This window comes from Rissa tridactyla, chromosome 17 (genome assembly GCF_028500815.1).
Source record: "Rissa tridactyla isolate bRisTri1 chromosome 17, bRisTri1.patW.cur.20221130, whole genome shotgun sequence".
Lineage (NCBI taxonomy): Eukaryota > Metazoa > Chordata > Aves > Charadriiformes > Laridae > Rissa > Rissa tridactyla.
In genome coordinates this window covers 1,742,961-1,768,468 of record NC_071482.1, presented here as the reverse complement: position 1 = coordinate 1,768,468, position 25,508 = coordinate 1,742,961, and the positions used below count along the sequence as shown (strand labels likewise).

At 42.0% G+C, this 25,508-nt stretch overlaps 1 protein-coding gene across 9 annotated transcripts in view; it reads left to right on the top strand.

The window, feature by feature from the left end:
• NCAM1 (neural cell adhesion molecule 1) overlaps positions 1-25,508 on the top strand; it is a 144,904-nt gene that overhangs the window by 79,882 nt on the left and 39,514 nt on the right. For 7 of the 9 annotated variants that reach the window (XM_054223112.1, XM_054223113.1, XM_054223106.1 and 4 more), the window contains exons 2-12: positions 8,054-8,128; positions 9,626-9,844; positions 10,588-10,731; positions 11,607-11,744; positions 12,243-12,360; positions 12,866-13,035; positions 13,891-14,033; positions 19,095-19,124; positions 23,563-23,713; positions 24,324-24,508; positions 24,868-24,964. In XM_054223112.1, coding sequence (XP_054079087.1) covers positions 8,054-8,128; positions 9,626-9,844; positions 10,588-10,731; positions 11,607-11,744; positions 12,243-12,360; positions 12,866-13,035; positions 13,891-14,033; positions 19,095-19,124; positions 23,563-23,713; positions 24,324-24,508; positions 24,868-24,964 — 1,470 coding nt within the window. The remainder of the gene's footprint in view (positions 1-8,053; positions 8,129-9,625; positions 9,845-10,587; positions 10,732-11,606; positions 11,745-12,242; positions 12,361-12,865; positions 13,036-13,890; positions 14,034-19,094; positions 19,125-23,562; positions 23,714-24,323; positions 24,509-24,867; positions 24,965-25,508) is intronic. The other 2 variants (XM_054223107.1, XM_054223110.1) reach the window with 1 other exon arrangement.

Below are 25,508 nucleotides of genomic sequence, written 5' to 3'. Positions count from 1 at the left end.
AGGAGAAAGCCTTAACGTTGTTTGCAAACTCATTGAGAAGAAGAAACAGGACAGGTTCCAGACTGGAGCAGATCCGCAGCCTATCCAGTCTGTTATCTTGACTCATACAGAGAACCACCACCAGAAGAAAACACAAGAGATTGAAAAAAGCCAGGTATAATATTGCTTCTCAACATCTATGGTAGAATGGAAATGTTGAGATTTCTTACAGTATGGTTTGCGCCTTTAACAACTACAGGATGGTTGCTCGCTCGCTACACCTGGTGATTAACAATCAGAAGTCTTTCAGCAGGGAGTGATTGCTGACTGGATGTAAGCAAAGGCATGGCAGTCGGACATTACTTTAAGGTTCTTATGGCTGTTTCTTAGAGTAGTGCAGTATCTTGGATTCCCCTGTGCGAGGCACAGTGTAAATGCAAAAAAAAAATGCTGTGGTTGCTGCCTAAATACAAATAAAGGATGAGAAGATGCAGGTGACTCAGGCAGACTGATTAGGAAGTTCTGAGGAGGAGTTGGAGTTCGCCTGGAGTGCTTGTACTCAGTTCTCTAGTCCAGCAGGTTCCCCTTGGTGTATTTCTGCTTATATAAGCACTAGGAGTTTCCTATCCCAATGGAAACAGGAGCAAAATAGCAGTTACATTTTGATCATTGTACTTTAGCCCTCAGCAAGGGGAGAATTCTCATGTGAAGGTGATGCAGAAAAAGCCAATGGAGTTACCTAATCCATGCATGACAACTGTGACAGCTTCTAATTGTTCAGGCTGGAGTGCAGATGATCACAAGGCAGACCCAAGCAGATAATTTTGGCCTCCCTCAAATGGATGAGGGGGGTTGAGCTGCATAGGAACGTCAGGGTCTTCTGATTGTGATGTCTTACAGGCGGCAGCAGAAGCAGCATCTAAATTATTTGGGTTTGGTATATTAAACTGTAAGTATGTGACAGGTGATGTGGTATTGTGCTCTGCAGGTGCCTGGCTGGCATGTGGTTATGCTGCTCCGAGGACAGGGTAGGGTTACAGCATGAGTCAGGGTGGCTCTGCACTGTCAGTCAAGTCCAGAGAAGAAATGAATAAGCTGGGGCTTTCTCTGGTGCAGATGACTTCTCTGTTGTGCTCCTCTAAATGGGATCTTTTTTTTTTTGGGGGGGGGGGGGGGGGGGGTTGTGCCTGTTCCTTTTTCACCATCACAGTAAAGAATGAAGTTCTCCTGCTTTTGCACTGCACATCTGTCTCTAAAAGACCTATTGTACTAGTTCATTTCTTCAGGTGTGTGGCCTGCTTTCAACTGAGGCTGAGTCTCCTGTCCTTAGTCTGTTTAACAGAGCTGATTTTGTAAAAGTGCTTCGATGGAAAAGAATACCCTACCCAGTGCAAGCAGAGAGGCCGCAGTCCGATGATACAAGTTCTCCCATTCAAAAAAAAATCAATACATTTTAAAAACCTTACTGCACTGAAGAGTGAAAAAACAGAAAAAAAAATAAATCCATATGCTTCATATCATGAAGTCTTATTACCACATATGAGAAATCCCTCCTGTCTTTACTAAAGAAACGTGAATGTTTTCAGCAGCATGTTTCTTCTAGGTGGGTAAACAGCTAATCCTTCCTGTAAGACCTACTTGTGTATGAAAGGTCATTTCCATCCAAAATGATTCTATGAAAGGAAGCCCTCTTGTGCTTCAGCCCTGCTGTGTCACTGCAAATTAGGGAACCCTTCAGTATGTGACTTTGAGTAAAGACTGAGTTTATGAAGTTGCTAAGGTAGCAAGCTTGGACAGAGCAACTTCTAGAAAAACAATGATGTTGCCTTGTCAAAGTACTTCGTATAACCATAATGTCCTAAATTACAAAGAGGTTGAGACAAATGCACAGGTAATTCTATAAGGCCCTGCAGGAGTGCTTTTGATAGGATGGATGGGTTGCTATAGGAAATCTGCTGTGCCCAGCCCTCTCTGTTTAGAGGGTAATGAAAGTATTGGAGACCATTTCGGAAGTTGCTACTGCTAAGGATCCCACATATCTGTCGGCTTAGCAGTAGGATCTAAGTGTAGCTTTGTGTTGGTGCAGAACACTGTCACAGTATCAGTATGTCCATTGAAAGCTGTGCCTGTGTGTTTTCAGATACATCCAATGTAGGTATGCAGAGAATATAAACTCTGTGGAGTGTCCCTGTTGGGTCAAAAGAATTAGAGGGAAGTATTCCTTCCTTGGATGGAAGCTCTGTAATACACCTTCTGTACAGGCCACTAAATAAGCAGAACAGACAAGAGCAGCAGGTACCCTCAAAAGTAGAACATACTATACTAACTCCAGTCTGCCATTCCAGGGCGAGCCCAGCACCATTAGCTGATATTCTGCTCTATTTCCCAAACCAGCTTAATAGTATAGCACCATCTGCCAGTGACTTGTCGCTTTGTTGCTGTTCAATAGCAGCATTTAACAACACACTGACATTTTAAAAGACAAAGTGGCGCTTCTGACAGCGTCAGTTTCTTGAATGACACTGGCCTTATGCAGTTTTTCTGGGGTAAGGTAAATCAAGTGTAAAGGATGTGGATTCATGTGTGTCAGCTCGCTCTCTCTTAGAATAAGCATTTGAGGGGAGACTTTTTGTTTTTAACAGCTTGTCCTTTGAGGGACGTAAACGAATGCTAGAGGAGAGATGAAAGCAGGGAGAGCATCTTAAAACAGAAAGACACAGTCCTAGCAGTATGGTAGTGACCCAGAACCATGGACATGTGAGCAAAGTACCACTGGGATACGAGCTTCTAGCATGTCATCTGCCACACAGCTACCTATGTGCGCCTTTTAAATCAGTCCCATTTCCTAATGTGCAGTAGATTGCCAAGTTCTGTTGGTTTTCTTCAAACAGTGTGAACGGAATACTGTATATTGCTGAACCCCTTGAAGCGCTTGAGAGGCATCCCTGTTGTTTTGTATGCTGCACAGAGATAACATGTTTTCAATACGATGAAATAGTATGTAATCCAGTGCATATGGATTGCTAGTGGATGAACAAGGCAATAATGGAATTACTGTGTTTAGTACCGAGGCAGCAATCACACCATTCTTCTGCTTGTATCAGAGATTTGCGTGATGTAACCTGCTCAAGTCAGCTCATGAAATCTGGTTAGCAGGAAGTGTCTATCAATGAGAAGATTTTTCAGGTAAGTATTTTCTTGTAAAAGGGATTAATTAGGCCTTAAGCTGGCAGTGATGCAGATACAACGCTATATGTTTCAGCAGTCTCCTTCAAGAAAAGTCCCAAGATACACAATGTGCGTCTGACTTACCTGATCCTCTCACAGGGTACTTCAGCATCTTGTTCCTGGTATTAGATTGAAGAAACGGAAGTGCAGTGCGAAGTAGATTTGTTAATACCGGCTGTCTGGTTCCTACTATTCATGAGGTCACAGTTTCTGTGTCATGGTAATTGCTAGGTTTGAAAAGTGCATTTCCAGTGTAAGTAATAATATCAGGAGGTTTCCTCTGCCTCTCTTGTGTCATGGTTGGAGGGACTGTGCTGACATACAGGGGGACTATTGGTGAAGGAATTGTTGCCCCTCTGCATAACCTTTTCAGAAATTCTGTTACTTAGGAGTAATTAATTGGGAGATTTAATGATAACATTGCAGCTGGTGAAGCAGAGAGAGCACTGACTCAATGAGGCATAACCAAGGATGTCCTTCCTTCTCTCATTTCTAAGACTCCAAAAAGTTTTAACTTCCTGTGTCCCAAGAGTGATTTCTAGGTCTCATTTTCTTGAAAAACTGCCTGTCACTTAAATATACAGAAGGACCTGAGTCCTTACAAAAAACAAGGGGAAATCTTGAGAGTTGGACACCGTTGCCTGTGCTCAGATCTCTTGCCTGGGCCTTTCAGCTGAATTTACAGTAAGATGTTTCCTAATTGTGTGATTTCCTTCTATTCTTTGCATCTACTCTGGCACAGACATGCATTAAAAAAGATTCAAGGAAGAGCACAGATGCTGAATTCTGGGGTGATGAAAAGTTCAGTGCTTTACACAGTCTTTTTTCTTATTTCTAGCTGTTAACAGAAAGCACCTGAGAATGGAATGAAAGGCATTAATAACCCTAGCCTTTGCCACTGCCTTCCCAGCATGCAGCAACTTTCAAAAGTGTGGAAGAGGTCCATTGGTATATTTATATAGTGTAGTGTGGCCAAAAAAGAATGAAAGAAAAGTAGTATGAATTTATATTACAACTTAATTAGCTCAAAGCTATTTTACTAGCACCCCACTGTTCGCTAGCGGTGCTTGGCTGAGTAGAAAAGTTGATGACTAGTCTAAATGCCCTTCCTTGGGCTGATCTGGTTTTGCAAGGCAGTGCTGTGGGGGAATTCAGTCACAACTTCATCATGTTCCCAGTTGATAAAAAGTGCAAGGCTCAGAAGAGTGTCTTGGACAGGCCAAGAGGAGCTGTAATATACCCCTTGCTGTTACTCAAGAGATCCAGGGATACTTTAATGTCCCCTCCTTCTGAAAGCCTCTTGGATAGGCAAGACATACAGGCATACCTGCAAATGTTAGCCAGAATTAGAGTGCACAGTACTCGCAAGCCCTGGTTTGAATTGAATCTTGGCTGGGTCGTTTCTGTTTACTGCTGTATCTCAGTCTTTTGAGATGGAATACTAGCATTTATCAGTCTAGCCCACTAAGATCTGGTGAGAGTAAAACTAGAAAACTGGCATGGACCTTGCACTATTATTATCCTTTGCGGAGCTCCACTGGTTCAGATTAATTGCTTCCGTCTTACTTATGAAGAGAAATGCTGTGTCAGAATGGTTGTTGGCTAAAGAAATGTTCTTAGACTCCTTATCAGAAAATCCTGCTACTTATGTCCTTTTTTAATGATAGCAAGTTCTTCATTCTGTGTATAGCTATATACTTAACGTCTAACCCCACAGTCCATATGTCTGTTTCCCAAGTACTGTAAGGAATGTTGCCATTGGCACATACAAACAGGTTTTCATTTCTGAAGCAGTGCATGTTTCTTAAAAACCCAGGTGTGTTTGGCAGCTAAAACTAATGCCTTTGTGGTCTGGAGGTAAAATTAGCTGCTCTGAGAGAAGGGGTTTCATGCACTACAGCATGAAAACGTGGAGGGTTACGGACAAAGCATTTGCAGTAATGTGGCAGAGAAGTGCTTTGGCTACATGGGGAAGAGGAATAGCTCAATTAAGATGATTGTTTTCTGCAAGTTAATGGCTGCAGATTCAAAATGAAACCTATTCGTTTTGGACTCTTGAAATCCATACTTAACTAGGACTTGTTAGGCCACAGAGCTGTTGCAGCATTAAGCTATAGCTGGAGGAAAGCCAGAATCAAATTATATTTTCTGCCTAATGGGTCATAATTTATGCTATGAAGAAGGCAGTGATGATGCTGGGGGAAAAGGGCATTGGGCATACTTGGATATGTATTGTGGAAGGCTGATTGTAAATGAACATGAAAATGGGGAGGTTTGCTTTCCTTTCTCACTTGTTTAGTACCAATGTAATTAAAATCAGAAAATAAATACTCATACTGGACTATACACAACACGGGCCAGAAATCTGTTTAGTTTTCATCTTGGCTGTCTAACTTGCTTTGCAGTGATTGTTTGCTCTCCCTTTACAGTATTAAAATAGGATTGTTTTAATAAATTCAGCATCTTTGACTTTTTGATTTCTAGTGACACTTCCAAAATGGTACATTCCTTCTCCTTTGTCCGTCAAATGCTAATCAGTTTCACTTCCGTAAATAAACGAGGAAAAAATACAGTGGTTTTCAGTAGTGGGACTTAAATGTAAGCTCCTACCCTGTGCTTAAGTATTGAGGCAGGAAACTTGCCATACTTCTTAGAGAGCTGCTCAGAGAGGTTGGTTATTCTTGAAAGCCCAACTTTTAATTTAGATACCTAAATACAGATTCAAAACCTGAACTTTGGACTTCTGTTGTCAATGTTGGCCTTTCTTTTTCACTTTCCGAGTGAAGTTGAGAAGGCTTTTACAGCAGCAATTATTGGAGACTCTGAACTTTAACAAACATCTTAACTGTTCACCCAGGAGCTCTAAGTGTTCCTTAATAATAATTTGTTCTCATTTGGGTGAGACTAAGGATTTTTAGTTCTGTAAATTTAACTTCTAAACAGGAGCTATCACTCACATGCCAAAGACAAGATCATAAAAGACAGTTTAATTGATAATTTGAAAATATTAAAAAGGTCCCATTATTAGAAAGTGCCTGTCTTTTGCTGATTCCCCCAGCTTCTGGATTGTTCATACTGGAAACTACTGTAATGTCATTCTGGAGTATTTGCATCACTGCACATTGCTGCAGCTGCTGCCCGAAGACATTGAGTTTGTAATACTGTCTATGCTCAAATCTAGATCCATTGTAATGCAGAAGGAGAAATGTTTTAGATAATACAAAGCAGAAATCTGGTCTGGAGGAACTTGGAGGTCTGAATTTGAGACATTTAAGATCATAGAATCATAGATCTCTTTGTAGTACCTTTGCACTCATTCCATACAGCAGAGACCTTCCCAAATAGAGCACCCCAGAATATGATTTGAAATGTCAAATTCAAATGTTGGAAAGATTTATAGGAAAACAACAACAACAAAAATGAGCCTATAGAAGCAGGCTACTTAGTCCTCTCTGCAATTAATCTAATAAACCTTTAGCAGTTTATTATATTTGGCTCTTTGTACTTGCAGTTCTGTTTGAGACTGAATTATATTAAAGTAGTATAGTTAAGAGAAATTAGATTACGTGGAAATAAAAAAGTCTGAATGCAGGAGCTAGAAGGGTAATGTGTACTTCAGTGAAAAGTACAAGGAAGGTTGGAGGGTATCCTCAGACAAGGCACATGACTTAAAGATGTCCAAAGGGAAGTTGAAAATGTCTTGAGAATATTTTTTTTTTTCTTTCAGCAACACTATCCTCAAATATTCTCTCTGGAATTATTATCTAACTTGGATTATTTTTAAATGATTCCTTTGAGGCTGTGCTGGATTCATTCGTAGGGAGCACAGAAGGTACAATATCTTTCACTCTCTCCAGGCTCCCTGAATTCCAGACAAGCATGTAATAGATGCTTCGCTCTGGTCCATGGAACATCTGTTCCATCGCTGCTGCCAGAAGACCTTCAGTCTCTTATTTAAAAAGAAAATTAAATTAAGAAAAAAATCAAGAAAACAACAACTAAAAAATGGTAACATGAAAGCCAAAGCACTGATGATATTCCATAAGAAGACAGTGGAAGAGACCAAAGTATTGCTAATATTCTCATCTCTGCAGTAAAAGGGAGTTAGGTGAAATGTGCCTGGATGAACTTGGAAGCAAGTCTCGGCCAGTACTGTGAAGGCAGAAAGCACAAACTGTCAATAGTCCTTGTCAGCGTATATTGGAGGAAATTTCCTTTCTAATTCAGGTATGCTCTGTCTGCTATAAACATCTCCAATTTGCTGGCTGTTTGGACTAGGTTTCTGACTGGAAGATCAGAGTAGGAGATCAAGGAAGATCAAGGACCTGGAGTATGCCAGTCAATCCCACTTTGCATTTGTGATGGTTGGTAACTGGGGCATGTATGAATATGGTATCGTATAGAGCAACAAGAAGTCTCCAAAGGAAAGATAATTTGTATTTGCTGCCAGGGTAGGTCTTTCAGCCAATTCCAGTTTGAATTCAGAAGAGTCCTTACAGATTGCTTGATGTTCTAGTGTGCACACCAAGCGTGCTGCCTAGTATTGCAGTATGGTAGAGATTTGAATGAAAATCAGCCTTTTCTGTGTCGTTCCATGTGGTTTTATAAAGGGCTGGAAGTAACTCTGAATGTTAGCTACTACTTTTGGGTCCTCGGGGATCTTTGTCACTGTACGTTCAGATAAATACTGATAAAGGGTAACACTTGTGAAGCCAAGAATGCTCCACCCTATGCTCTTCCATTTGGTGAGTAAAGGAGCCACAGGGATTGGAAGGCTGGCAAAGCTTTTTTGCTGAAGACCACTCCTATTGTCTAACCCTCTTGTGTGTGCTCATTTCTTTTGCAGCCTCTCTACAAGTGGACATTGTTCCAAGCCAGGGGGAGATCAGTGTTGGAGAATCCAAGTTCTTCTTATGCCAAGGTGAGTGATGGCTTATGGCATCGGCTGTCTCCATATGGGTTTGCTGGCAAGGTCAATCAATGTATTTACTCTGGGATAAAAACTCCAGTGTCAGGTCTCGCTGCAAGATCACTTGCTCTTTCTTTCTCATATGCCCTTATGGTTTATAAGACTTGAGTAGCAAAGGCAACACTTGCTGTTTACTGGAAACAGTAAATGCATTCTCCCTGGAGAGCTGGCAACAGAAAGCAGCTCCAGCAAACAGATTTTAAATTGATAAAACAGGTACTGAAGCGTTGTCTCTAAGCTTTAGCAATAGCCACAACAATGGCACCTTGCATTATTCCACAACTTTTTGATCTTTTGAATTTAGAATTAAGCCTGTTGTTTTTCCAAATTATTTCTCTAAGAAACTGGTAACAGCAGTAATGGGAGTGCTGGGTGACTTGTGAGTTGTTACCTCTGCAACTAAGGATTTTAATGCTGCTGAAAACCTGCATTTCTTGTGACACAATTTGCTGTTTGTTCAGGCCACCAACTGCCCCAGGCTATTCTCCTGCACAATGTGGTGCAGTGTTAACACACTCCATGTGCCCCAAAGCGGGTCCTACAATTTTATGGCATTTTCCAAATTAGAATCCACATGTCCTCTTTAGAGGTTTTCCTGAAAGCAGCTGGTCTGGTTTCTCGTGGGTGGAATTGAGTATGTTGGAGCACTGACATGGTAGCATCCTGAAGCATAACGTAGAGCAAATACGTGCAACAGTGAGCTCTGGGAGCAAAATGCCAGAGCAGGAGCATACTGACTGGGACAAGTGATGAGGTCATCTGATCCAGGAGTGCTTAACTGCAGAGTAATTTGTTAATGCCACTGCTTTAAAAATGAAAGTATACATTGAGCAAGTGCTGTTGTGATGATATTTGCATTCGGAAAGCTGTGGGATCAGTTAAAGCCCCTCCAGTAATAGGAGTTTGTCCCAAATAACAAAGCCACTCTGAGGAATGCAGACATGCGAGCTGCAAGAAAGAGACAGCCTGGGACCACTTAGTAACAATTCCGATTTACACTGGATGCAGCAAGAGATTTAAGCTGATCAATGCCAGAACTCCTGCTACAGCAAAGTCATAATTTTGATATGCAAAGTAGCCCAGTCTGCAAATACAGGTATGTATTGAAAAAATGATGGAGCTTAAGCAGGAAGAGATTTTTATTTCTTGGGCTGATCTGCATAGTGTAGGGACTGGGACATGAGGTCCCAGGATGCATAGAAGGCCATTATGGGCTGAAATGGGTGCACCCCTTTAGATTATAAAACTAACTTAATAGCGTTTTTGCAGGACAGCAGCTGCCCATTCACAGTGCTGTGAAAGAGAATTTTCTTTGCTTGCTTCTGAGGTACCGGAAGCCCTTCCCCTGGGTCAATCTTCCACATAGCGCTACTGGTTGTATTTATTTCCTCTGTGCAGATTTGTTGGGAACTCATTTCAATTTGCTTTGTTTTCTTTTATTGTCCCTAGTGGCAGGGGAGGCCAAATACAAAGACATTTCCTGGTTTTCCCCTAATGGTGAGAAGCTGACGCCGAACCAACAGCGCATCTCAGTGGTGCGAAATGATGACTTCTCCTCCACCCTCACCATCTACAACGCCAACATTGATGATGCTGGCATCTATAAATGTGTTGTCAGTAGCGTGGAGGAGGGAGACTCTGAGGCCACCGTCAATGTGAAAATTTTCCGTAAGAGAGCGGCTCCGAGGCTATTTTCTGATATACCTTGCACACTTATGAGGCAAGATTAGGGAGGCTACAATTTTAACTTCCTAGAAAAGGCTATTTTTAAAGGGGAAAAGGGAGGATGAAAAGAAAGGGGATGTTAAGAGGATGCAGCCTTCTCCTTTCTTGATTTTGAGGAGAAAGTGAGAACTAGGACCTTGGCCTGTCGGGGCATTACCAGCATGTCTACTGCTTACATTCTCCCGAAAGACAGGAGAGCAAGGGGTAGAAGGAGAAGATTCTAGCACATCATAAATGTCTGGGAGGAGTAAGCAGAGAGAGTAGCTTTTGTGGATGACAGATATGCTATGAGGTAAGGCTAGTTTTCAGTGAAGAGGATCACACATTCCGAAGGGTTATAATAAGGAATCAGCATGTTGTCCCTCAGAGCTATGATGGCAGCTCCTCCCCTTCCTGCTGGAAGCTGGGCAGTTCCAAGATCACCTTTTCTCTTTGCAGTGTGGACAAATTGGTGAGCTAGGTATTGATTTGTCCACTGATGTGCCTGGGAGGCAGGGTTGGAAAATGGGCTTCCTGTGTTGCAGTGCATTGAGTCAGGCACACCTTTATCATCCCCTCAGGTACATGAGGATTTCTAGAGAACATGTCCTCTGGGGTTTCTTTGCTTTTCTCAGGCTTGAGTCAGGAGCACTGCTTTGAGGTGTGCTGAGAAAGCTGCAGTGACTTTCTCCTTCTGTTGTTTTCAGAAAAGCTGATGTTCAAGAATGCTCCCACTCCTCAGGAATTCAAGGAAGGGGATGATGCTGTGATTGTGTGTGATGTGGTCAGCTCACTGCCTCCTACCATCATCTGGAAGCACAAAGGCAGGGATGTTATCCTAAAAAAAGATGGTAAGGCACAAGAGGTGTCTCAGTGCTTGTCCATTCAGGGGTCAAATGTCCATTTCCCATCACGGCTTAAATCAGGCTCATACAAGGGGTTCAGGAGAACAAAACGGTGGTGGTCACAAGGGAGGAGAGAAGCAATTTGTACCTAACAGTAGATCTTAGGATGTGAATTTAATTATTCAAGGTGCTGTAGTTTGGCTATGGCAAAACAATAATGTTCCCACAGAAATGGCCATCAGGCTTTGATACTGGAATAGACCAAGGAATGCTAGAAAAAATTTTCAGATAAAAGAAATGCCATCAGACAGAAAAGCTGCATGTTGTGACGTTCTCCAGTCTTCCTAAGAAAAAAGGGGCTAAAAGCTCCTTGAAACAACCTTTCCCTTTCTTTCAAAATGCTGCAGACTGTCTTACCCAGAGGGGCATTTTACTGTCAGAGGGCACTCCAGAGCCCTGACTCCAGTTGGGCATTCGTGCCTCAGCTGTGCTTCCCACATCTGCTCTTTGCAGGCACATGGGAACTCTAGAAAGACTTGACCTCTGCCACCCTTGGGCAAGAGGGGCAAGTTTCAAACAGCTTGTTGTCTGATACTAATTACATGTAAATGTGTTTGTGTGTGTGTATTTATCTGTTTATCTCTTTGTGCATACTTGCGGTATAAAGCATCAGAGCAGTTTGCTTGCTACCCACATCTGGTTTGTTTCTTGGCACTGTCAGACCCAGTTGCAGCAGCATCTCCATTAAATGATAGGAAGGTGAAGTTTCTAACACTAAGCCTTGTCTCAACCCAGAAAAGGTGTGGAGAGAAGAACCACCTGATACTTGCAGTGAGCTTTTCTGAGGATCCTTGGATGAACCTTCCTTTTGTCTTTTCTAGTTCGATTTATAGTCCTGTCCAACAACTACCTGCAGATCCGGGGAATCAAGAAAACAGATGAAGGGACATACCGCTGTGAGGGACGAATCTTGGCTCGTGGGGAGATAAACTTCAAAGATATTCAGGTCATCGTAAATGGTGAGCAGCTTAGAGTAAGGCTAGTATGGGGACAGCATATAGGGCACCTGCATTCCAGGCTGCTGATAAAACGTTGCTTTCAATTCACACTCACGATTTACCATCATCTTACTGATCTTTGTCTGCTGTGTCTAATAAAAATGTCCATAAAATTGACTGACTACCAGATGTTTACAGGAAATTATCATGGCAAGTGAAACCTTAAGCATCTCATGACTTAGAGTGAGGTATTGATCTTTTTGGGACTCAAGTAATTTTGTCCACAGTACTGATTTTCTGTGCGTCTCCCCACCCCCTGCCCTTCCTTCCCTGTGCTAATTGCTTTGGAGAGTTCAGGCTCTAAACCTGTTGATTGAAACATGCAGGTGATGGCATATGGGTTTGAATTACTAGAGACATCTGTGTGACTTGAAGAGATTTACAGTGAGCCTTCCAGAGGTCACTCTTGCTCACATCTTCTATCCTTTCTAACTTGAATGTGGATTTCTTCTCTTCTAGTACCTCCTTCTGTGCGCGCCAGGCAGACCACTATGAATGCCACTGCCAACCTCAGCCAGTCTGTCACCTTAGCATGTGATGCTGATGGCTTTCCTGAGCCAACTGTGACGTGGACAAAGTAAGATGCTGTGTACAATGTCCTGATTCTGTGTGGCAGGCAAAAGTGGATGCTGTAAATTGCAATTTTTTTTTTTTTTTTATGCCAGGAGATTCACATCTAAAGTCTTTCTCTTCATTTGATAGGGTCTAAATTTCTCTATCGGGCAGTGATACAGACTTCATGTATACTGTTCGTGAAATTGTGTAGCCTTTGGTGAAGGTTATGAGGACAAGTTGTAATGTTGAAAAAGTTAATGACAACTTGGAATACTGACTTGATATGCAAGGACAGAAGACACCTTCTGAGGTGTTTATAGCTCTTGCATATAGGCTATGATGCGTGTCAGGAGGTGAAAGGTGCATCTGCCAAGAGCTCTAAGACAGGAGGGATTAGGAATAGATCAAAATGTAGGCCTGAGGAGTTTGTGTAGTAACACAGTTCTAGCATTAACAACAAGCCTAAAACAAATAGCCTTTGATTGCTTCTCCTCCCCAACACAGCCAGTGTGCTTTGTGCCCTGCAGGGACGGAGAGCCAGTAGAACAGGCCGATGATGAAGAGAAATACAGTTTTAACTACGATGGGTCTGAGCTCATCATCAAGAAGGTGGATAAGAGTGATGAAGCAGAATACATCTGCATCGCTGAGAACAAGGCTGGAGAGCAGGATGCCACCATTCATCTCAAAGTCTTTGGTAAGCACATTCTTACCATCCCCCCTTTACAATCCATTTAGGTATTAGTAACTTACTACTGCAAGCTGGAAGTAACCTATTTATCCCAGATAATGCCTGATGTGGCTTATCCAGAGATGCTTCTTTCCCAAGTAATGCTGTGCACCTCTGCCATCATGCTAGGCAAAACGGAGTCTGTGTATGTCTGAAGCAGATGCCAACTCCATTCTGCTTCCTCTCTAATAAAAGAAATTCAATCTGGTGCAGGGGTTGGTGTGAGACTGGAGATTGGAGAGGCCCTCCAAGCCTAGAGGGCCGAATCCTAATCTAAGGCTGCTATTAAAAGGGCTTTAGCACTTCAGTGAGACTTGTTATACCTGGACAGGGAGGTGAACTCCACCCCACCACTGTGTGAATGACCTCAACCTTGCAGGAATGAATCAGCAGCTTTTCTACCTTCCATGAATCTGGGAGCGTTGAGGAATGTAATTCTCCCAGTCCCATCGCCCTGCAGCCACTTGACAAAGCTGCTTATTAAAAGGCTAATTTGAGGCAGAGAAAGTAGACAGAAAGAAGACTTAGCTGATAATCCCAGGAACTGATCATTTGTACGTTGTTAAATGGGTTCTACTTCAGATATGCTCTCTTCTAGTCCTCTTACAAGCCTCAGCTGTAAGCACGTGTAAAAAATGTCTTCTAGTTTTCCAAGGAGGTAACCTGTTCTTAAATGTCGCTCTGCTCCCTTCCCCATATGGGAGTAAACTTGTGCCAATTCAAAAGCCTTTTTTCCCCAATGTTGCTTGTTTCAAACATTGCTGTTGACAAGCAAGCTTCATTCTGAGCACCAACTGAATGAAAGTTGGTTTTTCTTTTCAGCAAAACCCAAAATCACCTATGTGGAGAATAAAACAGCCATGGAGCTGGAGGATCAGATTACACTTACCTGTGAGGCCTCTGGGGACCCAATCCCTTCCATCACTTGGAGAACTTCCACCCGGAACATCAGCAATGAAGAGAAGGTATAACTCTTCCCAAAACCATGGTCTCATTTGCTGGGATTAGGGCGGTTTATATCTGCCTGCCTCTGCTGGTCCAGAATGCATGATAGCCGCATGCAGATGCACATGGAAATCATGGTGATTCCCCTCTCTGTAGTGAGGACACATGTTCTGCACAGACAATCTGCTAAAGGGTTAGCTCCACAGCTGAAGTAATGCCATAGGTGTCCTTTTGTACAAAGAGCCGTCTCGGTTTGTAACAACTGAGGATAGGCTTTTTAATTCCTGCCGGTATCACTCTCACTTGAATGAACTTGGAAAGCAATAGGCCCTAGACCCTTTTCATAGGAAGTTCCAAAGGGACCTACAGTTGCAGGAAGCTTGTGAAAGCGTATTTTCTGTCTGTTTCCAAGCTGAGAGGTGGGAATGAGCACCCTGATTCCGATGTTGTCCATGCTGACATCATCATGATGATGTGTTCTGGGAGGGTGGCAGGTGGAGAGGTGTGGGGTGTTATCTCTCAAAGGTGCAGTGGACCAAAATGAGCCTGTTAATTCCTTCTTGCCCTTCTGTATTGTATTCTAATACTGCATGATCCTGAAGCACAAAAGCCTGGCTGCCTTTGTGTTCCACTGTTTTGTTGATCACATCAATACCATTTTGTTCTTAAAAGGCAAAAATAATTAGCAGTTTTTCTTTTAAAAGAGAGTGCTGTTGTGTTGTTTTTTTTTTTTTTTTTTTTTATTGGCCACAATTCCCCTTAACTAGACAAGATTAGGATGTGCTGTGTTACTGTAGATATTTCATAATAATTGCATAAGGTGATCAGGAGGCGTAGTTTAGAGCCAAAGAAAGCCTAGATAAAAGTTGGAGTAAGGACTTGTTGCTTATTAATAATCTTCTAATAACAGGATGCTTCAAGGCTCAGCTAATTTGGGCATACCAGGGGTTCTGACTTGGTATGAAGGCAGCAGCTGATAGACTATGAAAGTCTTAAAGTGACAGGGGTACCTGCTGTCAGTCATCCCTACAGCTGCCATTCTGCATTATAGCCTCCTAAATGAGCTTTTTTAATTGCCCCCATGATGTCAGCTCTTCACCATGTTGTTAACGTGTAACTTATTAATCGGGGTGCCAAAGTTTTCCAGCCTTAATTCTTTCTTAACATCATCTTGGATTCACAGGCTAGTGTAAATCCTTGCAATGTTTAGAGAGAGATTTCCATTGTCTTCAAAAGCTGTTGGCTTGGGCTGTCACTACAGCATGATTGGAGGACCTGTTTTGACAGGATAAGGTTATTCATGGTCTTGTTCTTTCTGGGAGAGCAGTGGGAGGAGCTAAGCGCTCTAGTGCTTCTAGTACTGGAGTTTGGTTCACAGCCATGGAAAAGAGCTTTTACATGGAGAAGAATATAAAAACCGAAATAACACTAAATCAAGTAGAAGTCAGTAGGAGAGCCTGTTTACAGAGAGTCCCATTTGTCCAGCGCAATTAAACTAACAAGATCTCAGTGGCAAAACTGCTAACCATTTTTGAGACTCTCGTATATCCCATTTGATGCTGTTAAGTTGGTGATCAATATTAAGGAAAATGTTAATACTCTAATAGTTTCATGTATAGATGGGGAAATCGAAGGTTTGAGGTATGTGTCTCGTGTACTTGTTCAAACCTTCCGGGCAAAGATTATTTTTTGATCATATACCATGCACTTTCTAGGCAGGATTTTAATTTTTTGCGTGTATGTTTTGTTTTGTTTTTTACTTTTTCCCATTCTCTATCTTGTGCTGTAAGTTTACGTGAATGGTACAGATGTCCAGAAAATCGTCAGGTCAAAATAGCTCTGATAAGCATTCTATTACATGTACAACCAAATACGTATATTCAGTTTACTATTACTTACTGTCTCTGGGATAGGTCAGGGAAATGGGTGGTCTTTGATGTGGGACGAACAATACTATTTTTAAAATTATCAGGCCCTACTTTTGAATATGCTTTAGATACTTGGATGCATCTGTCTTGCTACATGTTGTTTACTTTTGTAATCATACTTCAGTCCAGCTTTTTAAAGGCCTACAGGTGCCTTAACTCCCATGAACATTTTATACTTCAGAAAAACCTACCCAAAACCCCAAACAAAACAAAAAAGAACCCCTCTCTGGCTTAGAGGTTTTTTTCCTCCTTCAGTCTTTGTTCATGAACGGAGACAGTCTGACGTGTGGGCAAGGGGCAGGAGGTGCTATAGCCCAAACACCTAGGTTGACAATGTCACAACTATTTCAACATTCCCACGCGTTCCTGAGAGGCCTGTTGATATTCTAGCATGCATAGCAAAAGATTCTCCTCTCTATGGCTATGCCTACATAATATGGCACCCCTTGGACAAAGAGTCTTTTGCTTTGAGGATGGTCCGCAAAGGTAAGTTGTTGTGATTGTGCTCTAGCAAAATCAGATGATTGGGAACTGTATACCAACACAAATGAGCAGACCGAAGTTCCAGATACTGGCATGGTGGAAACTTCCTTTTACTAGTAAGCTGGCAGCTTGCATTCTTCTGCCCTGCTAAGAGTGCAAGTAGAATTTAAAACAAAACAAATTGCTTATGTGTGGTTTACTTTGGTTGTCAATGTGGGAACACACTACTTAGGACAAACTTTTGCCCTGTCAGTCTGAGATTCCTGTCTATCACTACGGCAGAACATAGCAAGAACTAACAGGCCTGGAAAGTCATCAACATGATGATTTGAAATGGTTTGGCTTTATCTTACCTCAGATATTTATTGCTGTGCCGTTGTAGGGAGGAGGAATGCTTTCTCTTTGAATGATACCAGATGTAAAGCTGACCAAGCCAGTATGCGTATTCCTCATCACCTTCAGTATATTTCACGCCCTTTTAAGAGACATGTTTCTTCTATTGCTCTAGCAGAATGCTAACTGTGATACAGCAAATATAGTTTTGATCTGTTGTGTATTGGTGTATACAAGTGATACAATTTTAGTGCAGACAGGAGTGTGTTTCCTGTCATATTTTTGGGTGAGGTAGTCGCTGGCTACTCTCAAACACACTTTCATGACACAGTTGCAGAGACAGTCCTACGTTTCTTATCCAGCAGTATAGCCCAGCGTGTGAGGAACGGGAACAGGTAGCAGGTGATGCTTTTATGCAGGCCTTTTAACTTCTTGCCAGAGCTGTCATTAGGCGTATCTTCAGTGTAGGATCTCACCCAGTACTGCTGTCTGGCCTCCTGTGCTAGCTATTGTGACCTGCATCACATTACAATTTTCTCTACAGAAAGTCAACAATAAAGTGAACATTTTCTTACCAGAATGAAGGAATCAAAGAACAGAGGAAGATATCAGCTCTGGTATTCTTCCGCCTTTACCTTAATTGCAGTTTAACCTGTACAGTGTTATCGGCCCTTTACCTTTGGTGCTGAGTAGAGCTTGTGTATCTCTTCGTATTGATGAGGGAGAATTAGTATGAAACTCTCCAGGATGGAGAATGTGGTTCTGCCTTTTTTCCCCACACCCACAAGTGACATCAGCAAACTTCAGGAGTGTGGGAACAGGCTTTTTTTTCTCCTTAATCTTCCTTTAGGCTGACAGGTACTGAACAGCAACAGATAAAAAGATATCTCTCTCTCTCTCTCTTTTTTTTTTTTTTTTTTTTTTAAATCCATTTGTGCTGACACCATAGAGACTGAGTGAATAGGATCGGAAGTGAACTTGCATGGGTATAAGCAAGGCAGTTCCGTAGCTAGCCTAGCTTACTCAGGTACAGAGAATGACTTGTACATCAAAAAGGGATTATGCTGAATTAATATGGTTGCCTGTTAAGCTTTCAAGGAACTTGTGCACAACAGGATATATATGTACATAGAAATGAGCAGATGATGGGAGTGTCCTAGCCTGTATAGATGTTGGTGAGCTTCTCTTCAAGTGGCTGCACTTCAGGCCTCTAGTTACAAGTGAATAACTTGCTTTTATCAGATAACGTTCTAAAATGAGGCTGTCTGTACCATATGTTAATACTAAAGTCTCACAATGTTCACTAAAAGCACTGTGAAAACAATACCATGTTTTTAATTCTCATTTCCTAAGCTTTCATCTCCATTTCTGTAATGTCATTCTTGTGTGTGCTGTTATAACCACATGTCAGCAATGCTTGTGCCTCACATTCAATAATGCCATCATGGCTGTGATATTAGCAGGTGATTTTTGACTCCTGAACTAAAATGGATCAAGTTGCCACTGAAATAGAGACCAGAAGAAAAATATTTGAAAGATAAATTATAGGGGAAAAACAGAACCCAGCAACTTTGGTCTTTCTGAACCACAGTGAATATGTTTCACACAGTTGGTGGCTTTCTCTGAATGGGAAATGTATGTTTATTGGTAAGGTTTGTGCATGTTTCACTGATGCCTGTTGCTTGGTTGTCCCAAGCCCAGTAAGGATTGGGTGCACACATCCCTAAGCATAATGAGCTGGACATTATCAACTGGAGGTACAAGGTTCTGCCCTGCTACCTCCTGTCCAGGGGGGTCATGCTGTTTCACTGCTCTGCAGCTCAAGGTCTCCTACTCCTGGCACAGTATGCATGTAAAAATTTGTACAAATGCATGATCACATTAACGATATGAGTGTTAATGTTAATCAGTGTGTGAGGGTGGCTAACAAGCCAGTGTTAGAAAGTAAGTTCCATAACTTTCTTCGAAATTTAGTGACTGAGGTCATCAGAATCACTTCCCCGCCATGCTGGGAACAGGTTTCTAGAAACAGTGAGATGTGCCAAGGGAAATAGCCACTCAATATGTAAAAACAGAAGCAATCTTTAGGTATCAGTAGCCTTTGCTTTATCATTTTAAGGCTGATTCATAGGATATTAAATTTTGAATGCAAATCTAAATTGAGGTTTTGTTGGGAGATGGAAATTGTGATCACCCCACAAACATGAGATATACAACTTGGAGCCTGCATGTGCACAGAACACAATGTGGTGCATACACTATGATACCTAAAAGCAACCTTTGATAAACTTTTATTGCTTTTTTTCTGTTGTTGTGTTTTATATCTGTTCTCTCCAGGCTTCGTGGACGCGGCCCGAGAAACAAGAGGTATAAGATTACCAGACCTTTAGCAAACTTCTTAGTTTTTTGGTTTTGGTTGTTTTAAGCATTACAGATTAACAAATCTCTAGTCCAGTAACCACGCCAACTAAACCAGCATTAATAATATGAACAAATTAAATATCGATACATAAAAGAAACAGCTTATAGAGTTAGAAGTTGCTTGGCATATAGTAATGCATTTTTGGATGAGCAAACTAGCTGTGTTGGGGTGAGTAATTCAGGTTGTCACTTTAAAAAAAATAATAAAAAAATAAAAGCAAATGTAAAATCTGAAAAACACTGCTTTCGCCATTTTCTTCTATGCTACCGCTGTGCATCATATCTCTCTTCTAGAGTTTAAAGAATTAGCAACAGCATGTATTCTGGGAACATATTTTTTCCCAAAGATAGCCTCTTCTGCTCCAGCCAACTCATCTGTTTGCTCATGGTGCTCCTGAAGTTTGACCTTCTCTTAAAGGACAACTGCATCATGTTCCATTTCAAAATCAATGCAGATAAATCTTTCACAAGTTATATTTCTCCAGAAAATGCTCCAAATTGCTTAATTTTTATTTGTCTTTGATTTGCAAGGGTCATTGAGAGGGTGTAGGATAATGCAGTAATTGAGTTTGGTGCAAATGTGGTTTGTTGCTGTTTTATTTCACATTCAGTGCTGTATTTTGAAAATAATTATAATAACCTACCTTTACATGCACCTGATTTGTAGCATTCTTGCTTCAAAATCAACCAGAAAGTATGTTTCCAAGCAAATAATAGGGCTTAGGTAGAGAACAAAATTAGCTATTCGAACTGGGTGACTCGTATTTTTAGGATCAACTTTGAGGAGTTGGTATCCTGAATTCTTTTTTATTTTTAAGCTGTCTTAAACCACGGAGACTAGTGTGGCCTAAACAAAGTGAACATCTAACTTAAGCACCATCCGCCTTTGTTTCATATGAGACTGAGAAGAAATTGCCCATTTTTACTTCAAAATAATCTGTTGCAATAGTTGAATTGTGGCAAGTGAAGGCATTGGATATTCAGACCAGTTTGCGTTGAAGAATTTGGAATTTGAGTAGTTGCATCTATTCAGGCCTCGTGATAATTTCTATTACAATTGTCTCTGACTCCCTTCTACTCCCCGCAACCCCATCCCCAGTGTTTTCACTGTGCTCTCTGTCTCAAGCTTTTTATTAATATGAGCACTAATACTATTAAGCTTGCTGTCTCTAAATTTCTTATTGTGTCTCTGTCTTAAATCTAAGTGGGGTTCTGTGAGAATGCTGTTGAAGCTTACTGTCACAGCTTGTGTAGACATATTTTTTTAAATAGCTAGCATGGGGTCTTTTAGCAGTGTAGTAGAGTGGCAGGGATTTCAGGTCTTGGGAAGCTGAGTGAATACTTGGCGTTAAGCATTTCACTCTTAGAAATGCATTAGCTAGTTTAAAGTAAGGAAGTCTCTATGACCTTTGGTCATAGCAGCATATATGCGTGTTAAATCTTGCTTTCCTTGCTTTGGAGGCACAATTGCAGTTGGCTGCTTCTTCCTCTGAACGACAGTCAGCTCTACTTACTGTGCACAGCCCATAGTCTCAGTTCACCATTCTGGTCCTGCATATACTGGAGAATTGTTGAAAGTCATATTAGCAGCATATGCTAACAAAACCCCCTCACATTATCATCAACAGATGCTAAAGAACTGAATTACATGCAAAATCATACCTCGGTTACACCACAAACTGGTGTGATGCCTTTCTGGTAACTGAGAATTAGTGCAACTTTACGAATATTAAGAGCTGCAGATGAGTTCTGGTTAGTGCAGTGCAAGCCCAGAATTAGGAGAGACAACTCATCTTCCTTCAATGGAATTTGTAGCTGTGGTCAGGATTTCCAAGTGCTGTTTTGTAATGATGTCCACCGTGTCAATAGTGGGTGAGGAGAAGACATGGATGTGAAATTAGGTCATGGATACTTGTTCGTGAAAGGACTGAAAAATCCAGAAGGTGGAGAAGGGAGGGGGTAAATGCATTTCCTACTTGTTTCTCCTCTTCCCCTTTGTCACCAAAGTATTGAAATCTAGGCCAGCTTTGTACATAGTGACTATGTGTCATATGGAATTGTCAGAATTTGGAGAAAAACACCTCCATGTATCTCAGGATAAGTTGTAGTAATTGTTGATGTAGAGAACCATCATACCCTTTTCCGTAGAGTGGCAGTTGCTATGGCATGAATTATTGCTTCTGTCTGTTAGGATTGTCCCTTCATGACTATGAAGCATTTTGTTATCCAAAATCCTCGAAATCAAAGAGGTTAGGTAAAGGGATTACAAGTGTCTACACCTGTCTCACAAGTTTCTACCTATCCTATGTCTCTAATAGCCGGGAATTGGTAGCATCTGATGCCCTGAAATATGAATAAAGAAAACTAGTAGCATGCTTTCTTGGGTAGACATTTTTCTCTTCTTTGGAGTATTTTTCCCTGATTTTTCTTTACTTGTGCTTTTTGCACTAAGAAACAGAGCTTCATTTCAGAATCAGTTGCATTACTTGTAAAGTTATAATTCAACCATGACTGCCTATCACTCTTTTGTTTGTATTAGATCTTGACAAAGTGGGGAAAAGGCAGGTTTGCTGTAATGATCATGTGCTGATATTTTGCCATGTTTATACTCTTGCCTGCTGATGAGGTCTCAAAGATGAGTATTTAGAATATTCACTCAACTTGTGGGAGCCTCTGCAAATCTGGAATCTTGATATTTATGGATCCTACTGCAATAGTTTCAGAAGTGAGATGGATTTTGGAGTCAAATCACAAGTCAGACAAAAGGATAACAATGTAGTCAACCAGTGAAGAAAGATAAAAGCGGAATTTGGTTGTGTAAGATACCACAATGGACTAATGTTGTGTTAAGGGTTCCTTCCCTGGTTCTGGGAAATGAGGCACACAACACCACATGTACATGAAATATAGAACTGTTCCCAGCAACACAAGGGACCACGCACAGGAGAAGGAGTGGAGCTTGTAGCTCGTGGTGTTGGTTGGGGATTGCAGCAGACCCGCATGCAGTGTAGAAGAGAGAAGAAAAATACATATAATTGGTTTTGTGTCATCAAAGGATATTGGGTTTGTGCATATGAAATTTGACTAGCTCAAATGAAGTACTATTCAGAACTAACAGAGGTAATCACATTTACTTGTAGAAACGTTGTCAGTCTTAGAGATTGAGACCACTAGCTCACAACAGAAAGAGGCTTCTGGCCCAGAGGATCTGACCACTTGAGGTACCAGAGATGTACTTTGTGCTACAGCTCAGTGCATTTGGCTGTTTAATATCCGCAGGGTTTTTACTCATAATCTCAGTACTTGTCCTGTATCTTCCAAGAAAATTAACGTTCTTGAAGCATTAATTGCATTAGGTGTGGCAGGCTGCAGCAGCAGGCACAGATGTGAGGGTGCCTAGTTTGTTCGCTTGTGCCACTTTGGAAACTAGATGAGAGAGTTGGTGCTTTAAAGCTTCCAAGCTGAAGCACAAGCACCAGAGTGGAAGGCGGAATCCATGGCTTTGTGCACTTCATGTATTAAGAAAGCGCTAGGGCTTTGGTAACAAATTGGAGAGGGGGGAAAAAAAAAACAAACCAACAAAGTGATGTGGAATGGGATGGAATGACTGGGTGGCCACAATCACTTTGAGCAGATGGTAGTCTGGATTTTACATTCTGTCTCTGTCATTGACATCCCCCCACTTTCTCGTATGTGGGAGCAATTTCTAAACTGGCATATAACCAATGCAGATTGCTCTAGAATTTTCTTGATGCGTCACAAGACCTTGAAGCAGACTTGTCTCTAGAAGGGTCACATAGTTTTCATGCCCTGTTCACTGTACCTTGCTCTCTTCAGTGCCACGTTCAGGTGAAAGTTCAGAGCTTTCATTTTGCCTGATACAGCTCTTGAGGGCTGGATCTGTTCTTATTAATGCCATTTCAAAGACATAAAAATAAAAGGAGTATCAATGAGAGAAGAGGAAGGCCTGAATTCTCTGAGCAGAAACACAGTAGCTGTTGGGAAGGTTTTCTACAAGAGCGTGCTGGCAAAAAATTTTAACCAGAGCTGGATCTCTACAGTTTTCTTTCTGGGAAGAAGCTTGACGTTATCCAGCTGTCCTCAGACACACAGTAGCATCTGATACTTTGGTCCTTCGTTTCATTTTTTATTTTTTCCTGAGTGCTTTGAATCACTGCAATTGGTCCCATACAACAAGGAATCTTCTTGTTGCTTTTGTAAACGCCTCTCTGTGCCCATGATTTCACCTGGCCTCAGGTGATCACTTTTGAAGTACTGAGCACTGAAGCGTGGGTGTGAGGTAGGCTTGCATTTGTTCTCATCCCTTTAGTCTGCACCACAGGCTCAGAGCTCAGCCTCTAACTCTTTTTTCCTTTCCTGCCAGACCCTGGATGGACGCATCATAGTACGTAGCCATGCCCGGGTGTCGTCCTTGACTCTCAAAGAAATTCAGTACACAGATGCTGGAGAATATGTATGCACAGCCAGCAACACCATCGGGCAGGACTCCCAAGCCATGTACCTTGAAGTGCAGTGTAAGAAGTGGAGGATGGGGTGGGAAGGGTGTTCATATGTTTAGAGGGCAGACTGTTTTGATTTCCTTTTTCAGTGATGAGACCAAGGCGCTTACAGCTAGGGAAATGTGTGTTGTTTAGGTAGAGGGCATGGGAGGCAATTCGGTCTGAAATAATGCTGTTGGAGGCATGTTGCTGTGTGCATACATGCAAACGTTTGCTCTAGCCGTCTCCAGCTGGGATACTAGTTGCACCTTGGGAAGACTATGGGCCATGAATCTGCCACAGTTCGATTTGTTGGGTGCATCAGAGTTCTTCTGTAGGAGAACTTTCTGGTATGCATTTCCCTAGATGCATAGCATGCTCTCTGCTCCTCCTCCCACATTGTGTTAGGAGCAGCCTTTGGGACTGAGTAGGTTTCGTCCTCATGTCCTTTGTCAAAAGACGCCCTTTATCCCCCCCCAGATGAGAAGACAGTTCCTGTTAGATTATATATATAGATTCCTATATTAGATTCTGTTCCCCACATTAAACTGGACCCCAGCCAAGAGATCCTCAAAGTGATGCTGACTTCGCTACTTTAGGAGATTTTCTGGCTCAAATTGCCTTCACAGATGTGTCTATCTTTCAGATGCCCCCAAGCTTCAGGGCCCTGTGGCTGTCTATACCTGGGAAGGGAATCAAGTGAACATCACCTGTGAGGTATTTGCTTACCCCAGTGCTGTCATATCCTGGTTCCGGGATGGACAGCTGCTTCCCAGCTCAAACTACAGCAATATCAAGATCTACAACACTCCATCAGCAAGCTACCTGGAGGTGAGGAAAAACAAGGAGAAGAGAAGGCATATGCAGCCAGGAAGGCTCGGTGCTATCAAATAATTTATGTTCCTGATGTTGAAGGAGTTAAGTCTTTTGTCAGGGCACCCTGTTGGTAGGCAAGAAGTTGTGTGTTGTTTCTGGCACATAAATGTGAAGAAAATCAGGTAACAGAAGACACCAACCCCTCCTTGCCTTTGACTTTCTTGCCCACTGCAGTTCCCCCCTCTGTGGACAGCCCTTAGAAGATTAGCACATGTACTTTATTGCAGCTTCTCTCCCCATCAAAATGCAGAGTGCATTCAGAGAGTGAAAAGGGTTTTCTGATCCAAGCATGAGTCTTCTCATTCTTTCCACAGGTGACACCGGACTCTGAAAATGACTTTGGGAACTATAACTGCACTGCTGTGAATCGCATTGGCCAAGAGTCCTCAGAGTTCATTCTTGTGCAGGCAGGTGAGCATCCCAGGCAGGGAGATAAGGAAATGCAAACGCAGCCCTTGAGCTGAGGTGTCAGAGTGACCGTTCTTTTCTAGTTTCAGAGAGATTGTTCATAGATTTTTGCGTTGGGATGGGTTGTAAACAAGAAGATCCTCAGTATCTCTGTTTCTTTGTTTCTGAAGGGTCTCATTCTTTTCTGCGCTTCCAGTACTCTTTGACAGAGCTGTGATCTTTGATTTCTGACAGCCATTGCACATGTGCATATGCATGCACGTGTGCTTCTCAAAATCAGCAAAATATCCCTAATAGTACAGGTAGTGCAAGAGAGAAACCTCGGAGTACTGTGTACCAGCCAAAGAGGCTGAGTGTCTGACTGCACGACAGACTGGAAGGGCCTCTGGTGTCCTCTCATGGCTGCTATAGAGGCAGATTTAAGAATGGTCAAGCTATGCATTGGAGTGCCCTACGGAAGAGACTGTGGGGACAGAATAGCATCCAGGATGCTCTTGCTACTCTGCTCTGGTTGTCCCCTTTGAAGAAGGTAGTGCAAGTCTCTAGC